The sequence below is a fragment of the Solea senegalensis genome, linkage group LG9 (genome assembly GCF_019176455.1).
Source record: "Solea senegalensis isolate Sse05_10M linkage group LG9, IFAPA_SoseM_1, whole genome shotgun sequence".
Taxonomy (NCBI): domain Eukaryota; kingdom Metazoa; phylum Chordata; class Actinopteri; order Pleuronectiformes; family Soleidae; genus Solea; species Solea senegalensis.
The window spans coordinates 22,202,913-22,226,489 of record NC_058029.1 but is presented as its reverse complement, the minus strand read 5'-3'; the positions used below and the strand labels follow the sequence as shown (position 1 = coordinate 22,226,489).

The following is a 23,577-nucleotide window of genomic DNA, read 5'->3' as shown; positions in this document are numbered from 1 at the left end:
AAGAATTGAGACAACAGCAACTCTGACAGAGACACACAGAAAATATTTAGAAATACAAATATGTTTTCACATAAGGCAACATGAAGGCAGTATATGATCGATGAGACAGAAAGTTACGGTATGGTGAACCAAAACTGCCGTAATGTGATAATTAATAGAGAAAATTGGAAACTAAAACATTCAAAACAAGTTAATTCAAAATAAATATGTTCAGACAGTGATGAATATTTGAACGAAATTAATGTAATTACTTTGTGTATTACTTTTTCTGAAACTAATCTTTTGGAATGGAATGTTTCAGAGCTGGAAAATTAGCGTTTAAAAAGAAAAGCTTCAGTAATGTAATAGAAATTTGTTAAAGTTGGGTTTATAGTTAAGAACACGAACCAGCCAGAAGTTGATCATGATGATGACACATGAGCTATGGTGCAAATAATTAATTGTATTCAATTATGTATAATTTTCTGGGCATATTTATACATTTTTAAAATAACTGGTATATTTATTTTGAAATGTATGTTTTATTTTGACCCATTTCTTTATTATTTAACGCATTTCATTCTTTATTACCATATGTATTGATTAATCTATTTATTTTTCATTATGGAATTTTGGTCCTCCAAAATGAATGGAATGAACGAATGGTGTCTGAGGGGGAATTTCCACTGAAGACTGTCGTTGAGAAGACTAGAGATGTGATGAGGAACAGGGAGGCATTTCAAAGATGACAAATGCAGAGATGACAGAATGTGTTAGCACTTAGGAGTCTTTTTTACTCTTCAGCTTAGTGAAATCTCAATCATACTGTCAGGGTGACAGCATGCAATCAGGCAAAGCTAGGAAGAAGTACTGTATATTAATACTCCTTAAAGCAAGTTAATGAAAGAAAATCTGCTTCCTAATACCACCACAAGCTGAAGAGGTTGGCCGGGAACACTTGAGATTAAAACTGCCAAACTCCATCTGATTACTGCACACCAAGCAACATGTTTCAGAGTGTAGACGTCATCAGCAGGATGACTCCAGCTCTGCGTCACTCTAGACTGATCAGTGAACACAGATTACATAAACTCAAAGTTTATGCATCCTAACAGAAGTGACTGCAATGAAGAAACAAAGCAAATTTGACCTTCATCCTAGTATCCATCGGCCTGTGACAGAATCATCACAGTAAAATGGAGCACAATCCCTTTTCCTAATCCTCCTGCTACGTCATAAAATTTGCGAGCAGTTTTCATCATTTTGTTTATAATCCCTGACGCAGAGGCTTGATGATGTGTTCATGCCTGCTGAGGATGGCTTGTTCTAATCCAGTGGGGAAAGGAAAGGCATAGAGTTGTTGTTGAGGATAACAAAAGATATGCTTTGATGTTTTCCCATTTCTCTGCAGTAAAATGACTTTCTTCACAATGAAAAATTATGAGATGATCGAGGTCATGAATTTTGGTTTCTCAACTTATCTTTAGATAACAGGCAGAGTTATCTAAACTCTGCCTGTCTCCGAGTCCTTAACTTCCCAAAGTAGCTGCTGATCCTCATGAAACACTCCTGATCTTGAACACAGCCATGCCATTATAATGCTGTCACAATCTCTGAGCACAGTTTGGGTTTGCTCTGATACCCCAGGCAGTTGTCGCAGCTTTAATGCCAGCAGATGCACAGCTATGCAGCCAGGACCATTATTATGTGCAGCGGGACAAAACCTGCTCTGACAGCAGGTTCACCCCCAGAGTGGATTATCAGAGGCTCGCTGTCAAGTTACTCATCTGTCTACACCTTAACTGCACCAGCATGCAACAGCAGTAAGGGTGAAATATTTTTCTCCAAAGTTTGATCTCTGAGTGTAACTGAGTTCACAGAGTGAACTTTGCCAACTTGTCCTGACTAAAAGTTGATAACAGCAAAAGTATGTGGTTGTCACATTGGCTCCACTGTGTTGTTCTCAGTCCCTATGTACAATAACAAAAGATTTATTGCATTATTTACACATGTAATGCATGTATATTCTTGCTTAAATGACTCACTTATAATATAGTTCCAATCCTGTTAAGTGTAGCATATCACTGCTGTGTGTTTGGACTTGCAGTCATTAGGTGAAAACTGGGAAACATGTTTTTTGTTTTTTTTTACAGAATTGCAAAAGTCTGCTCAAAAATCAACAGTGATTCTGATTAGAAATTACGTGTACCAAGTTCAGTGTTATCTAGATACAGATATTTTAAATGATCTATGGTTCTTAGGCATTACTGGAAGTGTGTCACTGGTATAAATTATCTCCCTTCCCCCACTGGAACTGTAGATTTCCATGACGATAAAATTGTTTTATGCCCAACAATTATATGACGTGTCCAGCCAGCAGTTTCAGCTTGAGGCCTTATCTGCCCCAGAACAAATAGGCGTTATTGAATGCGGGTTGGGATGTGCTCTCCAGACAGGGGAAAGACCAGATCCTGATTTGTCACCTAGCACCAGTCGCTATGGAGACAGATGATTTCAGCCCATGATGTAGCCCCATGGGATACAGAAATGGATGGGGTAGAAATGGAAAGTAGGTGGTGGATGGTGACAACTCTTCACTCTGTGACTCTAATGTGACAGCAGGTGATAGGCGCCATTCGTTTAGCCCTCCATTTAAATCTAATGATAAGAGACGTTAACCACTCCCTCCCTTGTTCTCAGTGCCTGAGAGCAGACACAAGGCCTGCTTGTGTTGCTAATTGCAAATGAGGAGGGGGAAAAAAACTCAGTGCTTTGGCTAAAATGTGGGCGGGGAGAAAGCAAGTGATTGTAAGTGGAAGTGTTTTCCAGCTGAATGCTTTAAAAAAAAAAAATGTTCTTTGGATATGAAAAAGAGGTGGGGTTTGCAAATGAAAGGGGTGTTCAAGGTTAAGACTCACCGAGTCGTAACAGCAGTGTTTGTACGTGTGCATGTCTGCGTCCCGTGTGTGAATGTGATACACGGGTACGATAGATGTTGTGATGTTAATGCTTTGTTTGCTGTGCAAGATTATAAACCCCTCACCTCTGCAAAGGGGATCAGCTGTTTTATAAAAGTATTTCCCCTTTCAACTGCACCTTCAGCTAAAGATAACTGAATGATAAATAACCAATCATTTTCGCCATTGATCCAAGATATATCAAGTCTTCACTCGCACTCCTCTCTCCTCCACAGTTACCCATCACATATGAGCACATGGTAGAGCTGTACATCATCTGAAGAGCCCTTGGGATTTTCTAATAAACAGTAATGGTTTTAAATGGTAGCCAAAATAACCATGAGAGGAAATGTGAGAGCTTGGGCCTGTTTCACTGACGTAGCTCATTCAGCATTCCAGAACTGTTTGCAGCAAGAACCAGTGACCTTATGCTCTATAATTGCACCTCCTGGGATGAAGAAGGAAAAAGAAAAAAATGAGAGCAAAGTGGGGGAATAGATTACATGTAAAAATGGAAAAGATTATATAATCTTTTTTTTTCCATGTGCAGGAAGGTCTTTATTTTTATATTTATTGGAAAAGAACTGGATAGCAAATGTGAATTGCAGCATGTGGCCAATCCCCTTAACAGCCATAGGACATCTATTGTTGATGAAAGATCTCTGGAGTGAGGGAGGGGCAGCTGTGACACCTAATGTGATGTTCTCTCTTCTTTAATTACAATCACAGGCCTTGTCTCAGGCATCTGTTGGACTGTGGTTTTGGCTTTGTATTTAATGTGTCGTGTGCCTCACTTAGGGACTCACACATGTAGGCACGAATGTAATCGTGCCTACAACGTTCACAGAGGGATGAATATCTTTTTAGTCCCCCATTTAGGCCCTGGTACCTGTTGGCCTCTCACTTTGTAGCAACTGTATAAAGTGATTGAAGACAATGAAGTGAGCCTTACAGGATTAAGATGCCTCAGTGCTTTTACTGCATTAACATGTCACTAGTGCTCAGTGACATGTTAAAAAAAACAGCCTCTGTTGTGGCTCTCTTATGATTTCTGGAGTCTGGTTTGCTTCCAGTTATGCGATGGTAAATTGAAGTATTTAGTAAAGGAAATTCCGGACAAAAAGTAGTTATAAACCAATTTAACTGAAGCAAAGCTGTGTTCAACATTTAATAAAACCAGAACAACAATGTCCTTGCTTGGCTTGGCTTAGTTTACATCAATCTGCTGGCCTGGAGTAGAGCTTTTGCAGATCATATAAGGATTTATTTTTGAAGAATCGAGAATCTGTGCAACTTTTTTGCATCACGATTCAAACGGATGCCCTGTTTGTGTTGAACAACATTTATATTTAAAGCCAAGGGCTTCCTTCTCTCATGTTCTGAGCTACAAATACAGAACCATCACTACTGATACTTGTAGTTAATGCAATCCACCATAAAAGTAGGTCACGAGAGCTCTGGGAGCCAAACACTGAAAATTATTCACTGTACCAAGGGCTTTGGTTTGCAAGTTGTACAGTTAACTAGTGTCCTAAAGAGACTTTGCAGCATTTTCCCACACACATAAATATGTTCCTTTTTAAAATCTTAAAAAGCTCACAATATCATGACATCCTTCGTAAGCCATTTCCTCTTTCCTCATTTTTCCTCTAAAATGTGCCTTTTCTTACAGTGTCATACCTCCCTGCCCATCATCTGTCTCACTATGAACTGATCCATGATGGCAAAAGCCCACCCTGTCTTGAACTAGCTGTCAGGTTTGTTTTTTTGAGGCTCATAAAAGAGAAGGTAGGGAAATGACAGGCTGGGAAAATAACAAAAAGAAGCAAACAGAGGCTACAGCAGTGCTATCAGACAATGACTTTTATAAATATAACATACAAAGAGCTACTGATCTCAAACTGAGGCATTTTCATCCACACTTTCATTCCTTTAAGTCACTTTGATGAGTATTTGTTAGACGTGTATGACAACAGTCTGAAAGGGTGTCTCATTATGGTAACCCTATTACTATTGACTATATATAGTAAAACAGTGTATGTATGAGAATGAATGTATCAACTATGGTTAAGACGGAGCCTCTTTCAGCCTTGAGAGTCATGACAAAGAAAAGAGGATAGGGTTTACAGTAGAAATAGAAAGGAATGAGGGGGGTTGAGGGAAAGACTCAAAGGGAGATTACAGTAAAACGAAAGGATGCCAGGGAAGCTGTTAGGGGAGGAAAACGACTCGCTGTCCCTTGCTGTGGTTTGGCCTGTGTTTTTTTGGGTGTAGAGCAGCAGGGATGTTCTGATGATTCTCTGCATATTGACAAGCTTCTGACTACAACACTAACTGTCAATCAAGACTTGCCACATCTCTGTTTACTCAAGGGATTAAATTAAAAAACACAACATCCAATTTCATACCTGGCTTCCCGCACCACTCTTAACAGTGAGATTTACTCACTTGTACAATGCCCTTTTTAGCCTTCTCTCCCTGACTCTCAGTCTCTCTCTCTGAACTATTCATAGGTAATATACTGTGTAGTAAACAACAAGACCTGGGTGGAGGGGAAATGATGCCTGATTTACACTGAATGGAAAATGGAAAAATAAATTTCATTATGGGAACCACACTGGTAGAAAGGGCGTTCCTTCCCTCCCCCCCCCACACACTGGCTTTACAAATTCATCTTTTAGTGGATAGTGCCACTGAAAAGATAAAGATGGTGAGACAATGAGGGCTGAACCATCCATTGTGAGAAATGTTATTTCAGAGCTCTTCAGAGAATAATTATTTTTAAAAAGTGTGGTAATGATATGTATTGGAGGAAAATTACACTTTGCATTTAAATCTTTCATACCCCAGGAGAAATTAAATCAACTGTTTTTGTAGGAATTTGACACTGAAAAATATTTGAATATTTATCCTGGATCAAACAAGGCCGCCGGCTTAAGAATATATGCCAGAGGTCACCCAGATGTTGTCTTCAGTGTCAAATTATCTGCCACATTTAAAATGTGAAATATATTGAGAATAAAAAGTGGGACATCTCACTTTTTATTCAAGCACATATGAAGAGAGCAACACTGCCTGTGTGACATCTGCCTCTCAGTTGCATCGGCTCTTTTTTGAACATAGTATTTACAGTGTGCCACACCACAAAATAGACAAATAAAGTGACGATTGACCACAGTTGCTCCATCTGTCTGTCCTGCACCTGTACTAAAATAAAAGCACTCGATAACAGATTTATTAGAGAAAAGTTACTTTATGTGGTGTACTGAAGAGAGACACTACAAGGTTTGAATTAAAATAGTAAACTTATCGGTAAATAAAAAATAATAAGGTGAACTGAACAAATTCTTTTTAAATGTTCATAAGATTTAAAGTGCTTAATTTTTACAAATATGTATGTGTGTTATATGTAATATTTAACCTGAAATTAGAAGAGCATTTAATTTATAACCCATCCAGTTCAATGTAAAAAGTCAACATTTTAAATGCTGATTATTTATGATACTTTACTTGATTTGTTGACTACACGCAAATGCTGACGCTCATATTTTACTTAACCAACTAAAACATGTGCGACATTATGATTTTCCAGATCTTTGCTTAAGGAAATGTTCTCTATCTGGACCTCTCAGGATGTTAAATGAACTGTCCCTGATCTTTGCCAGATCATCAGTGTAGAGAAGAAAGATGAGATTGAAGTAAACGATCTGTTGTGGCAACCTGTATCTGCGAGCAGCCAAAAGAACAGGATGATGATCATACTGGTACAAAACAAATTCCTCTGATGTGAAAGATTTGGCAGAGCTGCTATTCTAATGATGATTCCTGCACCAGTTGGCAAACGATTGCTTTGCATTTTAGCTGCTGCCACCATTCTCATTTAACTGAATATCATATGTGTGTGTGTGTGTGTGTGTGTGTGTGTGTGTATGTGTATATATTAGGGCATTAACAGAAAAGACGACGTGTCAACGTCAGTGGCACAAGGTGCGTGTTATGCAATTACAATTTCCAGACAATTCAAGGTATTATATATGTTTGTTTTGTTTAAATGTCTTTGAGAAGGCATGTTGATTCCTTTGTTTTTTACTGTACATATTGAGTGTTAATATTACAGAGAACTTTATTAGATTTTAGACTTTATTGACAGATTCAATTAAATTCATTAATGTCCTAGTATTAATGCCCTAGTATGCCCTAGTATATATGCATATGCATATATATGTGTATGTATGTATGTATATATATATATATGCTCTCTCTATAGAGACATGAGAAGTCAAATTACAAAATCAGAATAATTATAATAATCCGATTTTGATTGGATAGAAATCTTCAATCATTGGCATCAATAGCAAATAGCAGCCATTAATCTCTTAGTTGAAGATAAATCCAGCTTTAACAGCACAAACCACAGTTTAACACAAGCAGTTGGTGCTGGATCGGTAAGTAATATAGAGTGATTGTTTGCTAATATAATAGCCATAACATTTTTATGAGTCGATATCAAGGCTCATTGCTGCGAATCTGCTTTGGAGTCTACTGTCTGCCCTGCAGCAGACAGACATTGCATAATGCAAACAAATCGTTGCAACTGACTCTATCAAGTTTAGGAATGATAGAGATGACTTGTCAATGGATTGTTCAAGTTCTAATACTGACAACACTACAGTCCATTAGCTTCTAATGTCCTTGGCTGTTAGTCCCTGCTAATGATGCCTTATATCACAAGTAGTGTGAGGAGAAAGGGCCATGAAAACTTATCTTGAGACATTACTGATATAACGAAGAGAGCTCTATTGCTTACAGCATATAAAAAGGCCATTCAACAAAGAAAAGTTAATTCAGTTGAATACATTGAAGTGAGTGGGAGATTCACTTTGGCATAAGTTACTTTATTGTGCACCAATAAAATCTGATGCTATAAATGTACCTGGGATGTATATTATTTACATTTAAATCACACATCGCATCACTTATTCCTTCAACTCAAATGTATTGTTGAAGTTAAAGTTAGAACTATCACTATTATTGAGTGGAACTGTATCTTTGATAATCAGAATTTATAACATTTTCTAATTTATAAAAACTTCACGCAAAATCTGTGTTTGTGTGAATTATTTGTCAATCTTGTCAAAAATAAAACCCTAGTTGCTTGAAATACAACAGATCAGCACAGTAAAAAGCAAAATTACTCCTGTTAACGAGGAACTTGGCAACCTTAGAGCACTGACGGTATAAAAACCAACACTGGAGAGCTTGCATCATCTCCTTAATAATCCTAAATTACATAGATGTGAAGGCGGTAGACTGCAGGAACAGCAGACGGTACCATCCAAGTCTTATTAAGCGCTGATTCGCCCTTTATTAAAGGACTTTATTGTGGTATTTCCCTTTGGCTCAGCAGTGTAAAGTGACTGATATGCTCCACTGCAGAGGACCTGAGGACCCCACTGAGTCTAACTTCAATTAGAGGCTGTTGGGAACTGTGACACCTCTGGCAGGTTTTCCCAAGCTGAGTGAAACATAAGTAGGATACAGTGACAAAAGCTCACTGAGGTGCAAACGGGTGCTACTTGATGATTTTCACCTGATGGCTCACAACTGATTGTGGGAGACTATTATCAAGTGTGAGTGGTGAAAAATGTTTGAACTCAGTTTTTTTTTCTTGCATAAACCCATTCAACAGAAAGGTCAACATGTCTTACAAAAAAAAAACTGCGGGATGACCTTCCAGGCCCAGTGTGCCTTGGGCAAAATGCTGACACTCACCGAACATGTTGCCAATATGCCCGTTTTTCGTCAAAGGCCGGAGCTCATTCTTGCCCCAGGCATAACGCTTGTAGTTGTCCCAGGCAAACTTCATCATCTGCAACATAAACAGAAACAGCCGTCACTGGGCTGATAGGCAGACAACCCAAACGTAATTAAATTGGCATAGCTCAAAGGCAAAGGAATGATAGCTTATTGATCAGGACAGGATTAAGGACAAACAGGCAATTATCACACATAAACAATAAGACTGACATTTCCCCTGCAGCTTCTCCTCCTCAACTCCTCCTAAATTGAAGATGAAATGATGTATGTTGTTGAAACACAAGTTTAATGGATAAAAACATGTCTTAAAGAAGAAAGTTTTTTTTAAATTATGCACTGCACTCCTCCCCAACTAATGAAAGACGTAAAAGATGCAATTTGCACAGAAGCAAACCAACTTTGATGCAGTAAAAAGTACACAAGAGAGAAACACATCTATCAAGCAACACATTTACATTTAACTTTAGTAAGGGAGGGCCTTTTTTTTAATCTAATGAATATAGGAATTCACAAATAGAAATCATATCATCAATGGATTTAAATGTGGCATGTACTTTACATGTAGAGGAAATTCAACACAGTGTCAATTTAAATGCAGATATAACAAAAATTCATATCAGCTCAGCAAAGGATTGTGATGCTGAATACACAATGGCTTGAAATAAAAAATACTGTACATGTGCTTAGGGCAAATTAAAGTTAATTTAATTAAATTGCTAATTGCAAAATCCAAACACAAATAAGTTGGTGCTCTCTGTGCAGTCAGTCACAAGATGGACAATGAGAGCGGAATTACATTTACCACCTCTGTGGGCTTCACAGTAAAACAGTGTCATCTCCATTATTGCTACAAGAGACTCCTCCCTCTCTCAATGTGGGCTCAGATAAGTATGCGAGAAAAAAACAACATGAATCCGATTTCCTCTCTGATGAGGCCTGGAGCTCAAACTCTTCTCATGCTGAGAACCTCATTACTGAAGCCTCAAATAATATACAGCACCAGTCTCACTTTTCACACTACAAAACACCAGCTCCTATAAAGTCTTGCTTAAAATAAATGTTACATGTACTTGAAGGTGATTTTGATATTGTACCAGTTTGTTTTGTGGTTTATCATTTGTACAGCACCACACACTTAAATGCATTAAGCACTGAAAAACATTTGCAGATTAAAAGACAAAACCACCTCTGCTTTCAGGTATTTTTTTTTCTTTTGTTGCCTTTGTGTAAGGGATCAAGTCTGATTTCAACCAGTGTTTTCACAAACTTTAGTGTACAGACAGAAGAACTATTACAGTGTGAGAAACAAGCACAAAATGTGATTAAGGGAAAAATGCCAGTGAATCATACGGTGGAAATCAAGTGTGTTCACAAAGGTAATACTTTCCTCAGAGTGTTGAAAGAGGAATAATAGAACATTCTTCATCCATGGCAGAATGAAATCATGAAAAAGTCTCACGTTTTATGTGAAACTTACTCCATAACTTAATCCATCTTGTATAATGTCTCACTCCTCTGCAGCTTTAAAAGCCAAAGTGTTTGTAGAAAACATGTTAGAACTCTGTGTTCCTCTCACTTTCTTCTAAGGGATGTAATGACAGACTAAACATCACACAACCTCTGCAAAGAATTATCAAATGGCATAATGAAAACAGTGAGGGAAGCAGGACGTTATGACCATCAAATAAATAAATGTTGGGCAGAGTGGAGAACAGACAGATGGGTATTCTGAAACTGCATGATTGAAGGCATAGAATCTTTCCAGTGGTAACATTAATCTGCTTTGACCTGGTGATTCAAGATTCTGAGAGATGTATTTAGTACAGGTTTACTTGTACTTAAAATGAATCTATCAATACTATGGATATATGTCAATAGCAATGATATACAAAATGCTTTTAAAGTATCACTCTCTCTTGATTGCCTCAGAGTTTTCCAACTTGTAGAAAAAACCTTGGAACCCAAAATGGACCATAAGGGACATGACTCAACACACATGGCTTGTTACGCCACCTGCACACCGCACTCCTAGCTTATTTGGATTGACTGGACCAAAAAAAGAGTCACATATGCTAATATTTGACCATATATCGCCAACCATACACACCTGTGGGGGTAGTGTTAGAATCTGTGGTTGCTTCAGTTAGTCAGGTCTTGATTCAGAGAAGTGAGGTCAGCTGACCAACTGACCGCGTTTTTCAGGGATATTCCAAGATGACAAAGTATGATTCATTGGACTTAAATGGTGAAAGAATGGTTCAGGGAGCATGACACATCATTTTCACACATGGATTGGTCACCACTGAGTCGCAACTGTAACTCCACTGAAAATCTTTGGGATGTGCTGGAGAAGACTTAACACATTGTTCCAACTCTCAACTCATAAAGTTCATCTACCAGTCAATTCCATCTATCTGCACAATTACACTCACATCTTCTCCAGCTACAACTCATGTCCAATTATGCCAATGTATAAGCCACCCCCACACTCAGCTCTCTGCCAGTGTTCTTTACCTTCAGCAGGCAAGTCTATCCAGAGTTTACCCCTGTTTTGACCTCCTGTTGCCAACTCTGCCTTTGACCTGCTCTACTCATCCTTGCCCTGGTAAACACAACAGCCTTGTATCTCTGACTCTGAGTTCTGCCTCTGCCCTGTCTGACTTCTGTCAGCTCATTCATATGGCTGTCTGGCATTTCAGCAGAATCCCCTCGATGTGGGAGTTTGTTTCTCTGTTGCCTGCTGGATTCTCCTGGTACCACATCATCTCAGTGACTTTGTTGACCAGTGCATTCTTTGCTTGTCATTTGTCAGTGCATCACATCTCCACTCATCAGCCACTTCTGGGTTGGAAATTTGCCACCACAAAGACTAGGTCAATGAGTGACATCATCATCCTTCTCCAACTAGACTGCATTAAGTCTATGGCAGATATTTGCAGCCAGAGCTGTCCAATCCTCAATATACCAATTTCAGCTGTGAACTCAAATGTTGTGACATTGTATATAAGGTTACCAAAACAACATCTCAGCAAATATGTGCCGTAATCAGGCTACAACTGCTCTATCAAAAATTTGAGTATGTTTTTTTTTTTGTCCAGGCATAATAAAAAATTAATAAAAAAATTATTAAGGCCAAGGTCCATACATTCATCAATTTTCTACTGCTTTATCCTCCACATGAGGGTCACAGAGTGCCAATCCTAGCTTACATGTAGAGAAATGCAGGGTACACCTGGACAAGTCACCAGTCTATCGCAGGGTCAACACAGATGGACAACCATTCACTCACACACTCGCACCTACGTGCAATTTTAGAGTGTCCAATTAACCTCTGCATGTTTTTGGACATGTGGGAGGAAACCGGAGAACAATTTAACAATACACATATCCCATACATCGGTGTACATCAACTGGTCAACAAGTGTTAATACTGAAACAATTGGCCCTTTAGATTATTAATCAGACAGACAAAAATGCTTATCATGTAATATACAACAACTTTCAGCTTGTTCAGCTTGTTATAAATATTACGGTAAATATATTTTCATGTTATCAATACACTCCACTATCTTGCAATGTACACAATTATTTGAAAAAACTTCTGTGTCATCATCAAAATGAAATCATTTATCAGCAAAGTCATGCTGCTCACAAACAAACAGACAATCACAGCCAAAAAACATAAACTCTATGACCAACATAATTCAAGAAATCGTAAGAAGATGTAAAACTGTCACACTCCATAACAACTTTTGGCTCAGCTTCCCTCTACACAGTGAATATGTTTCATTCCAGTGGAGGGAAACAAATAACTGACATTGTCTTTTTTTTTTACTTCCTGCTGTTGTGTGCTGTGAAGGGTCAAAGTGTGGGAAGACTGAGGTCATACAGCCGTAGGATTGCTGGTGTAACAACCCATCACTACAACACACACAGTGCTAATCAATAGCTGCTGCCAAAGCAGATCATGCCGCCCCTAAAGCTGCTTCTCCAATAGAGCAAACAGTTGAGTGATTCGTTTTCTGAGGGCAAAAAGAATGCGGACATGCTCTGACAGGACACCGTCTGTTCTTTGGTTAAAATAATTGGCTGGTTGTAGGGCAAACAAGATCAATAAAATGAACACAGAGACAGTGATTAAAATGAATCAGAGATTGACCAGAGATTCAACATGCCAATACTAAGATTGTAGGTCAGGAGTCATGCGCAACAGCAGCCACATCATTAAGTGAGACATGCTGTATACAGTATGTGGTTACGACTGTTTCCTGTTTAAAAAACTACATTATGGTTAAGTTTTCTGTCTTGATGTTTCATGTAAATCCTCCTTCGTTGGAGGAGTCTGCTACCAAACATGTCATTCTGACACATAGACCAGCACCTGCGTGGTCCTGAGGTTGTGCTGTAAATTGAACACAGAACCCTGCCTCTGAGAAATGAACCACACTTTAGCGACGTCAACAACTGCCCTATGTCAGAGTTTTGAAATTTCTTTTTGACGTATAATATAGGCATATAATAACACCTGGACATACTGTATGTCAGAATTCCACTGAAAACTGAGAGTAGATCACGATAATTAAGTGTGTTCAAGCTGGTTTGCCCCTTTATTGTAACCTAAAGGTGCAATCTCAAGATCAGAATCTAAAATTACTTAGAGAATTTTGGATTCTAGATTTTAGACACTAATAAATGCACTATTATATTGAGGTTAAAACGGAAGGAAAAGGAAAAAAGCTTGACTGTGTATAATGAACCACCTGACTGCATACAGGACACAACCCAGCGTGGTCTTCCTCAAGTGAGGGTGTATTAAGATAATGGCTGAAACAATAGTGTGACAGTCATGGGATTCTCTACTGACATTTCGATAATAAATCACTTACATTTTTTGCGGATTATTGTTTGTGTTTAACTTCCCTTAGCTGATCACTAAATTAGACATACATGAAATGTATTGATACATATTCATATTAACAAAATGAGTAAATCAATAATTGGCAAACTGAGTAAGTTTTGAGTAACAAATAAAAACCTGGATTATAGTCTTAGTCTAATCTAAAATGATAGGCCAAGGTGGTGAGTCATTAATGTTTGGCAACCGACATCTGATCTCATGTAAAGAACCTTTAACATTTAAATCCTATAACAAATACAACAATAGCACAGACATGCTGTAATTTAGACCATATTCATTTCCCTTTTCTTCATAAGTATAAATGAATGGCATTGTATACATTATTTCATGAGTGACAGTTTTGAAATGCCACTTCAGCTTCACATGAAATCCATCCATCTCAAGTCTAAAAAAGCTTTTCATAAAGACCTTAACTCTGCTCTTCTCAGATTATCTAGAAACGTACCATGTTTCCTTTTCAGGTCATAACACTCCCAGAGGAAATGACACCACAAGCGGGTACAATTATCTGAGTGCTGGACCTCTTCCTCCTCACCAGCATGGGCCCTCAAGTAGTCTGCAGGGTACTGCACTGTTCAGACTCACTGCACTAGTTTTGAAGAAACAACGGGATATGTGACCTTTATATGCTTCTGTAACACTAAAGCCTGGAGAAACTGATCCTTTAGGCCACACAGTATTGAGAAAACATGAAAGGAAACATGTGTAATATGAACCAGTTTTGTTTTACTGAATATATGCATCTGCCTTGTTTACGGTCTAAGGACAAGCTGTCTCACTTTGACGGATATGTGCGTTTCTAAAACTCAAGGCTATAATCAGCCAGTCTCTGTTTCTCTGTCTGTTGGAAGCACATCTGCTTTGCACAAACTGAAACTCTCCAAAGATACATATATTTACTAATGTCCCAAAACAGTTTTTCCATATCACAATTAACACTAGAACACATTTTATTTCAAGGTTCAGAGAGAAGAATATTTGGAGATGCAGCAGCAGAACTGGAATAATATAATTGTGTTTTCATTAGTATATCATAACCTGATATTAACAATAGTTGTGTTTTCTTTACCACCTGAGCCCTTTATTTATACCAGGAGTAGATCCTCTTCCATAGAGTCCACCATGTTGCACTTCTGTTTCCTTGAACCTATTCAGAAATGGTATTACCATCTGGCTTGAAATAATGCAATCACACACTGACAGCACTAAGTATGAGAACAGAAACAACATGTAGAGGTGGTTTGGGGACACATGGCTATATTTCTTAGCTGACATCCTCTGAATCACTTCAGTTTTACACTGAACTGAGAGGATTCTTTTTTGTTTTAGGCTAAAAAGCCACCTTCACATTATTTACACATCTTTCTTTTGAACTGACATAACATCAGTGTGTATTTTAACAGGTGCAGCCACATACAGTCACATGTGGCTACAGGAGATGCATCCAGGGCATATGTCAATGCCAAATGTGAACACTGTCCAAGAAAGCCTTTTGCATTAGTACGTAACCTGAGGGCTACTGTACTTTCTACACTTTTAACTTAAGGTGTAAATATTACACCTTATAATAATGTATTGGTCCAACTATTGTGATAACCCCTCAGGTACTGTATAACGTATGCTTGTCTAATTTGCTCAAGTTGGAGGATAACACAGACATTAGAGACAGCCTTGACATATTCAAATCAGCAGTGTGGGGATATTTTTGTTTATAATACACATATAATATTATGTGAACAGTACATTTACAGGATCACAACACCAGTGGCAAAGGGCAGCACCGACATTAAAGTTTCTTTTAAATATCCTTTACTCCATCACTGCAAAGAAGGTCAGCGTTTAACAGCTTCAATGGATGACCCAGAGGGAAAGGTTTCTCTGACACAACATGCAAAAATAACAAGCAGACAGGAGAATGTCTACATCTGGTGCTTGGTAGGATAAATCCTCTGAGAGGATTATTGTAACTAATCTTACAAATGGCTATCTATTGCAGCTGCAAACTAAATGCAACACAAACATAAACATGGTATATTGTCTTGCTATTGTCAAGGAACAATGTGTTTTTCCTTCATGATTTGACGATTCAAATTCTAAACGCTAAATCTCCTTTTGTCTTGCAGCTCTTTGACAAAAAATTGGGAATAAACATTGTGAATAAACAGATACTTCATGCATGCAGAATATATTTTAAAAAAAGCAGAAAGGTTGAATTTCTATTAAGTCCAGATATGTGTAGCTGCCATGAAAATTCACATTCACTGTGGTTATATAGCTAATTAGCAAAAATGTGGGCTGACGAGAGATCACCACGCTGCTTTGTTGTAAAGGAAGTACTGACAGCTGGGTTTGGATTCAATGGCCCCTGTGGCTTAGGAGAGGTAGATACACAAAGATCAATTGTTGCGCTGCATAATTTGTAGCTTATTCGGGACAATTAATTAGAGTGTAAGGCACAGCAACAGTGTTGGTATTACTATCATCAGTAGTAGTGTGAGTTTCTCTACAGAACTGCTGCTGTGAGATCTCACACAACCTAAATACTTAGCCTTATATTAAACATCAGCTTGGATTTCACAGTGTTACAACACACAGTGAACTGGTGTGTGACAATGTGAACATCTGACAGCACGTGGCGGGGGGGTCGGGTGCTTGTGGTGGTACAGAATTCAGCTTAATGGAAAGCACAAAAAATTCACCTGCAGCTTTTTATTTAACTGGTGCTGAGCATCTCTGTCACTGCTGGTTTGTCATATCAGCTGCAACTAATTAACTTAATAACAGTCCTAAATTAAACATGGCTGTTGATGGTTTGGGAGCTCTCTGCACTCAAAGATGCCACTACTTGGACTTTCAATTCACAAAACTGTCAAGACGGTGAATTTATATGGAAGTGCATGTTATGAAGCATTTGGTTTATACAATTATATGAATATCATTCTTGTTTGTTTTCTGTTTGAATTTTGCATGAGATTTCAGGTTTTTTTTCGGTCACTGGTACATTTCTCAAGTATTTGCAAAACGATCAGTACAAAGAGCACCACACACACGACAGCTGCTGTGATACATTATTTATCTTTCAAATATAAATATTTAAGTTAGTGGAAATGCTGGTGTCAGAATGACAAGTCATTGTTTGTAAACATGATGGTCAAAAAGTTTAGTCACGTTGTCAATATAATGAGAGTATATTTTATGTAAATTGGGGCTGGGATTTTGATAACAATGACTGAAAAATTAATAAGGCCGCATATTTTCTGTCATACGACATGTATGAGTTTCAATCTCCCAAGAGATTGGACAGGATCCATATTTACATTTCACTCTAAGTGATGATCTGTCAACAATGGTCTGGTCATAGGTCTGTCAAAAATAAATTACATATATTTAAAAAATGAAGCATCATAGTAAGTATGAAAGATTACACCTCAGCGTGTATTGTTGAAACAGATATCTGTTTTCTCAGCAGCTCTGAGAGCTGCTTGATGTGATGACCGGCCCCCCCTGTCATTAGTGAAGGTCAAGATTCACCAGAGAGTACTTCAGCGATTGAGGACATACAAAATGGCTCAACCTGTATCTATGATTTATAACTCATCTGTTCCAGCATAGTTTATGTGATGACTGACGTGATTAACTAATACCTACATGTTACAAAGTTAGAGTTCAAATTGTAATCTAAGAAGTGTACAAAAGTAACTGACAGTATCAGTTACAGTTTAAGACTTTAATCTAAATGGATGAAAATCTTTACTGCAAAAAAAAACATAAATCTAAAAAATAACAGTCCTTTTTGTTTTCTGGTCCATTATGATTATGAGAGAGTGGGGGTGATGACAGATCCACACAGGATTCTAATATACTTCCACAGGCAGAACTGCCACTGGGACCATTCATGTGGAAAGAGTACACACTTGCGGTGCTGTCTGGAACTTTGGAGAACAGCATCCATCAAACAGCATGTGGTATGAGAGGAGAAGCATCCTCTCATCAATCTGAGTTTTGACAGGATGAAATTTATTGCATTTGATTGTTTAAAATAGAGAAACCGGAGGACCACAATGTAAAGTGTTGAAGTTTGTTGTTGTCGGAACGCAACTGTCACAGCTATTTAGAAACTGGTAAAGCCTTCATCATCCTCCAATCTGACACCAATCCCATCTCATCTGGTAACAGAGTTGAATGGAGGGATCTGCTGCTTTTCAGCATTTCACTGTGCTTTTAGTCCAGTTGATCCTTAGTTGCTGCAAGAGGTCATTATGTTTTGCTGTTGTGGTTGTGGACGTGACCTTTGGCCACCAAATTGTAATCACTTCATATAAGAATCCAAGTGAATGTTTATAACAAAATTGAAACATGTGCTTCAGACATTATAGACAAAACTGAGGTGGACGATCTTTTATACAGTGACAGAACATAATCAGAACACTTATTAAAGCTTTGCCAGAAAGTTAGAGTTGCTTTGCTCATGCAGTTACACCACTGTCCTTAGGCCATTAAGACATTCCAACTCACTCAGTTCAAAAACACCAACACAAATGACAGTGGACCATTAGCACAATCATTCTTTCTTAGCATAAACAACCATGGGCCATTTTATACCACATCAACAAGTATATCTTAAATGAATTCTAAATATACATTACAATATATATACAAAATATACAATCCCTATAATCTGGGAGGCTTTGGGTGGATCATGGATTATGCGTCACAGCCCAGCACCACAGGATAGCAGCCCCAAGACACTGCTGCATTAATGAGCTGCTGTGTCATCACCTGAAACCAAGGGGATCTTTGGCAGAGAAAATACAGAATCAGCTTGTCCTCATTGTTTTGTCATGCACTTCCCACCTTAACTTCCCTCAACGCTACCCCGCGCATGGAAAAAGCACACGCTTCCTCTTGTTTCCAGCATTAAACCTGGTCTAGACAGTGGCCATTTCCTGTCTATTAATACCCTTTTTATGGTAACAGAGACTTGAGTGTCTCTGAAGGCCGATGAGGTCTCATCATGAGTCAGCACAACACTGGTCAGTTACAAGCAAATCCCAATACAAATGGCAAGGTAGGGCAGCCAGGCAGCACTGAGCTGCAGATCAGCCATGCATGGAATTAATGAATGGTATCAACAATGGCTAATCAGCAGAGCAGTAAAGGCACTGCACAAACACTGGTTAATGGCCTGAAATAGTGCTCCACCTTTGTTCCAAAAACAGTTTTTTCTTTTGGAGGAGGAGTATTCACGTAAGCTACAAAAAACTGCAAAGGAAGAGAACCCCTAAAACTACAAGAGATTTCTGTTTAAAATATGTCCTCAAACTGCATCCTTTGGTGTGCTCAAAATTGCTTACACCTACTTGCAAGACATGGTTTGAGTAAATTACAACTGATACAGACACGGTTTGTGAAGATAATTCCCAAATATCCTCTTTCATATCCTATGTGGGTATTTTTTTCATGTATTATGAAAGATTTCATAAAATAACATCCTATCTAGTTATGTGTATTATTTCCAGCCTTATCAAAATTAATATCAGAGCAAATCTTCTCAATGCAACTGCACTATGTTTTTTTTGTTTTGTTTTTTACAAAATGTGCACAATTTCTTGAATCCCTCTCAGTCTGGCAGGTGTCCTCACCGTTCTCTCCAAAACCCATCATTAGAAGAGATATGTGGCTTGTGCCAACTCGTCTCCTGAGTGCTTCCCACTGGTGGGTTGTGGATGCCAAAGCACAATAAAAGATTCATTCCAAGAGAGGGAGAATCGCCACAAGGAGCCCATTAAAATGTCTGGACTGGGGTCTTAAATTGTTGGGAAGGTAGACCTGGAGCATTAACGTGCCTAAATGGTCCTAGTAGAGCCTGCTGGTGGTGTAAAAAATGGGGCGAAAAAAGAGCAATGTGACAATAGTTTTGAACAGACTTTCAAAACGATGCAGAGTGTTGCTGATATTATGGCAGCTTTACAGCACATACATCAATGTTGAAGGTGCAGTAATGCCAAGCCAGCTACTCATAACCCTACTTAATACATGTCTCAGAGATTCTCAGGTGGTATGAGTCTGCACTGCAACCATGCCAACTCTGTGAACCCTGGAATGACCTTCTGTCCCTCAGTGTCAGTTTTGACACTCACAAGGGCAAAAGGCAACATAATGTGCAACAGCCGTTGTAAAAGCAGCCAACTGGGAAACAACAAAGAGAATGTATAACAGAGGAAAGTGTTGTGTGATGGTGTAACAGTGAGAGCAACAGACCAGGTGACAGACAACACATGCTGTTCTACCTGCGAAATATTTTTGCTTAAGTCTAAATACTGAAACCAAAAATAAATCTGTCTTTGAAAGGATGTTTTTGAGGCCCGGCTGATGAAGTTCAACTCTAGAGATAGAGACAGATGACTGTGATAGTCACAGAGACAGCTCCAATCCATGTTCTAATGGATGGAATTATGAAATATACAGTATAATGTAACATCCAAATATAATCTTCCAGATTGTTGGTCTGTTTTACAATCTTACTTTATTTTTCACCGTCATTAACATACTTGGGTGAAAAGTAAAACGGAGAATGGATATTGGACTTATATTCAGTGGTTGACCAGATGCTTAACTTAACATCCATCCATCCATCTTCTACTGCTGCTTTATCCTCCACAGGAGGGTCACAGGGGGTGCTGTGCCAATCTCAGCTGATATAGGGGTACACCCTGGACAGTACGTCAGTCCATCACAGGGACACATATAAAGACAAACAATCATTCACTCTCACAACACGCACACACAGGGAGAACATGCAAACTCCATGCAGAAAGGCCCTTGTTCCAACCGGGGTTCAAACCTGGGTCTTCTTGCTGCAAAGGCAAGAGTGCTAACCACTACACCAACCATGTGGCCCGCATTACTTAACATGATTCTCATATTGCTCTGTGTATGCTGGTTTCCTAACACCTTTTAATCTGAAATTCATCAATCTAACCAGGTTCAGGAACAGAGCAGTAGTGGCTTCCACTCACTTGAATCTGGGATTTGAACAGAACCTTCTTAGCCTCCATTAAAGATTAATGATTCACAAAACATTTAACTAAAACACACTAAAGATGTATACTCAGAGCTTCAACTGGAGTCATTCTTTAAACTGACAATTCAAACAGTAAATTAACAATTAACAATATTTCCAGAATTCAATATTTACTTTCCAAAATCATGTCTGTGTGCACAAGAGCTCTCACGGCTCCAGTGGAACTGTTGTCCATCCTCCTACTCTCTCTGGCTCACCAGACCAGCCAAAAGGAAAGACCTTGCAAGAAAAGTTGATGGCATCTGAGCGGGGAGCAAAACTTTGTGGAGTGAGGAGTGGAGGAATTTTACAGCAATTGTTGTATGCCACAATAATTCAACAGCTAAGCTGCTGTCCTGTCCTCCCCTCTCAATCTTCCTGTAGGCATCAACCCCTTCCTGAAATTACAGGGATGAGGGGTTAGTGAGAATTAATACAAACTATTCCAGAACTCTTACAGTATCACTGCAGAAAGGAAGTTAATGGAACAAGGGAGTAGTGACAGAATGACATACAGAGGAGGGAGAAGTAATTTGTCTGCAAGAAATTGCCAATTTGAGTGGGCTGCCTGGGAACAGGTTTCCTTCTCTGGGAACCACGATGTGTCTGGTGAGATTCACGATGGTGAGCCTGCCATGCTTAATCGAAATGAATTCTCAAGGTCCCCTGTGGAAAACTTCAAACAACACCACTACAGGTGTTTTTACTGCAGGCTCTGGCAACTGAAGAGAGACTTTTACCAGAAGGGAATTTCAGACAAGTAGCTGATCCACTTGTCTAGCTGAAATACACAGGGGACAGCAAATGGGAGCATAGCTAATAGATTTGGGTAAAATGAGAAGAGCTGCATTTTTACAGTGACACCAGTGACCTTTTTTTGTTTCAACCTGCTGGGAGCCATTTTCAGACTAATTTCACCTCAAGCCTGCAACCAGATATCACCAACCCCCCACCACGATGTGCAAATGGCAAGTGTGCATTTTGTCTTTTTACCTGACAGACTGTTCACATGTGTGTTAGACTGAGGTAGTATCTGCCTCCACCAGCAACAATGAGCAACAGCACACTGTCAACTCAAAATAATTACCATTGTTGAAGAGTGGCAGTCATTACTCTATCTTTTCCTGTGCTGAGCTGACCATTGTGACATTTTGTGAATCTGCAGCACTGCTACATTTGGATAGAGAAAACTTTTCAGACAACTAACTGCAGCATCCGAGACAATACTGACTTCTCAATGATGTGTTGTGTGGATGTGTTTCACCTGATGAGCAACACTTGTCAAATATGGTTGCAGGTTTTGTGCATTTTTCCTTGACAGAAAGTTGAACTGGCAAATATGCAATAGTAGAGTCATCACTAAAGCTGTAGTATTTAACTTTAAATACAAACAAAGGTCCACTCCGCTCCGCTTGACTCTCTGTAATACTCAGTATAACAATGATAAGGTCTCATGTAGACAGCTGATCATCTGATAGGAAAATGCATGCTCTGTCAATAGAACACAAAGCAAATAAATCACTCCCCAAAACAACTGCTTGACTACATGCCTGCACTTGCCAGTTCTGCACCACACAGCACAACATTTCCAGTACAAGTAACTTTACATGAAAAGACAGATATACAACACATACAAAACAAAAATCAAATGTCTTGTGCAGCAGACATCGCTGCGTGTTTGTGCATTTGTGTGTCAGAGGGGAGGGAGAGAGGGATGTCGATAGCAACACAGTTGGCACAAATACGACCAAAGCTGAGTGACAGTGAAGACGCTTTTTGCAACTGTGCAGTAGAGGGGTAAGCATATGGCATCAGTTTTCTATTTTCTGAGCCATAATGAGCCATAATTGTACAAATTCATTGTGAACTGCTAAAAAAAAACAAAACTACTAATGTCTTATCACACTGACAGAGCCTCAGACCTTGCTTCTTTCACTATAGTCTGCTGGCTTTGAAACACCTTCCTTTTACCGTTGGACTCTTCACACCCTAAAGTTCTGAAAGCCTTTGAACTCAAATATGTTATGAACTGCTTTCATCTTAAATGAGCAACTTCTCAGAAATTAAAAATGTCAGGAGTAAATTAGCTTTGCATGTTTCCCCTGCAAACAGCAATAAATTACATTTAATTTGTGTTGCAAAAAAACTCCATTTGCATACCATGAGTTTGTGTTTTTGATGAACTGGATTGGTATGATGACGCAGACCGAAAAGATCGCATTAATGATGTAATTTATTATTTTCCAAACAAAAACAGACTGCTGCCATTTTTCTCAGTGGAGACAAAACCACCCACGATGCCTTACTCTCATTTACCTTATAAATCATTCATTAAAATAAGTATTTAATAAAACTGATATAAAAGCAGAGCTCTGCCTTGCATTAGAACGAATAAAAAACACTTCTGAAATTGTAATTTAATAACTGGGCCTGCAGACGCCACAAGCACAGATAAGCAGAATAACCTCAGAGAGGAACAATTCTGGAATTTCTTATTGTGATTGGACACCAGCAATTAAAAATGCAACATGCATTTCGCTGTGTCATAAACGCAGGTTGATGGAAGTTATTCTTTTTCTTTGCCTTTGAGGTAGCAGGGAGACATGAGTCATTTTGGCAAAACAGGTCGACAGTTCTATTCTCTCACTATAATGAAATCCCAACTAGGAAAAAAAGCCCATTTTAATTCTCAGGACAATACCCCACTCACACAACAGTAAACGCATTTGCCCCCTGTACATCTAATATGTCCCACAAATATCATCTTCCAGTAGAAACAATGGGAACAGCTTTGGAGTGGATCGTGATAATATTAGCACTTCAATGGACGCCTTTATAATTTT

General features: G+C 38.7%; 1 protein-coding gene across 2 annotated transcripts in view; it reads right to left on the bottom strand.

Moving 5' to 3' along the window:
- The window catches only part of LOC122774806 (mannosyl-oligosaccharide 1,2-alpha-mannosidase IA), a 170,960-nt gene that overhangs the window by 80,829 nt on the left and 66,554 nt on the right, over positions 1–23,577 (bottom strand). For both annotated transcript variants that reach the window (XM_044034334.1, XM_044034335.1), the window contains exon 2: positions 8,709–8,805. In XM_044034334.1, coding sequence (XP_043890269.1) covers positions 8,709–8,805 — 97 coding nt within the window. The remainder of the gene's footprint in view (positions 1–8,708; positions 8,806–23,577) is intronic.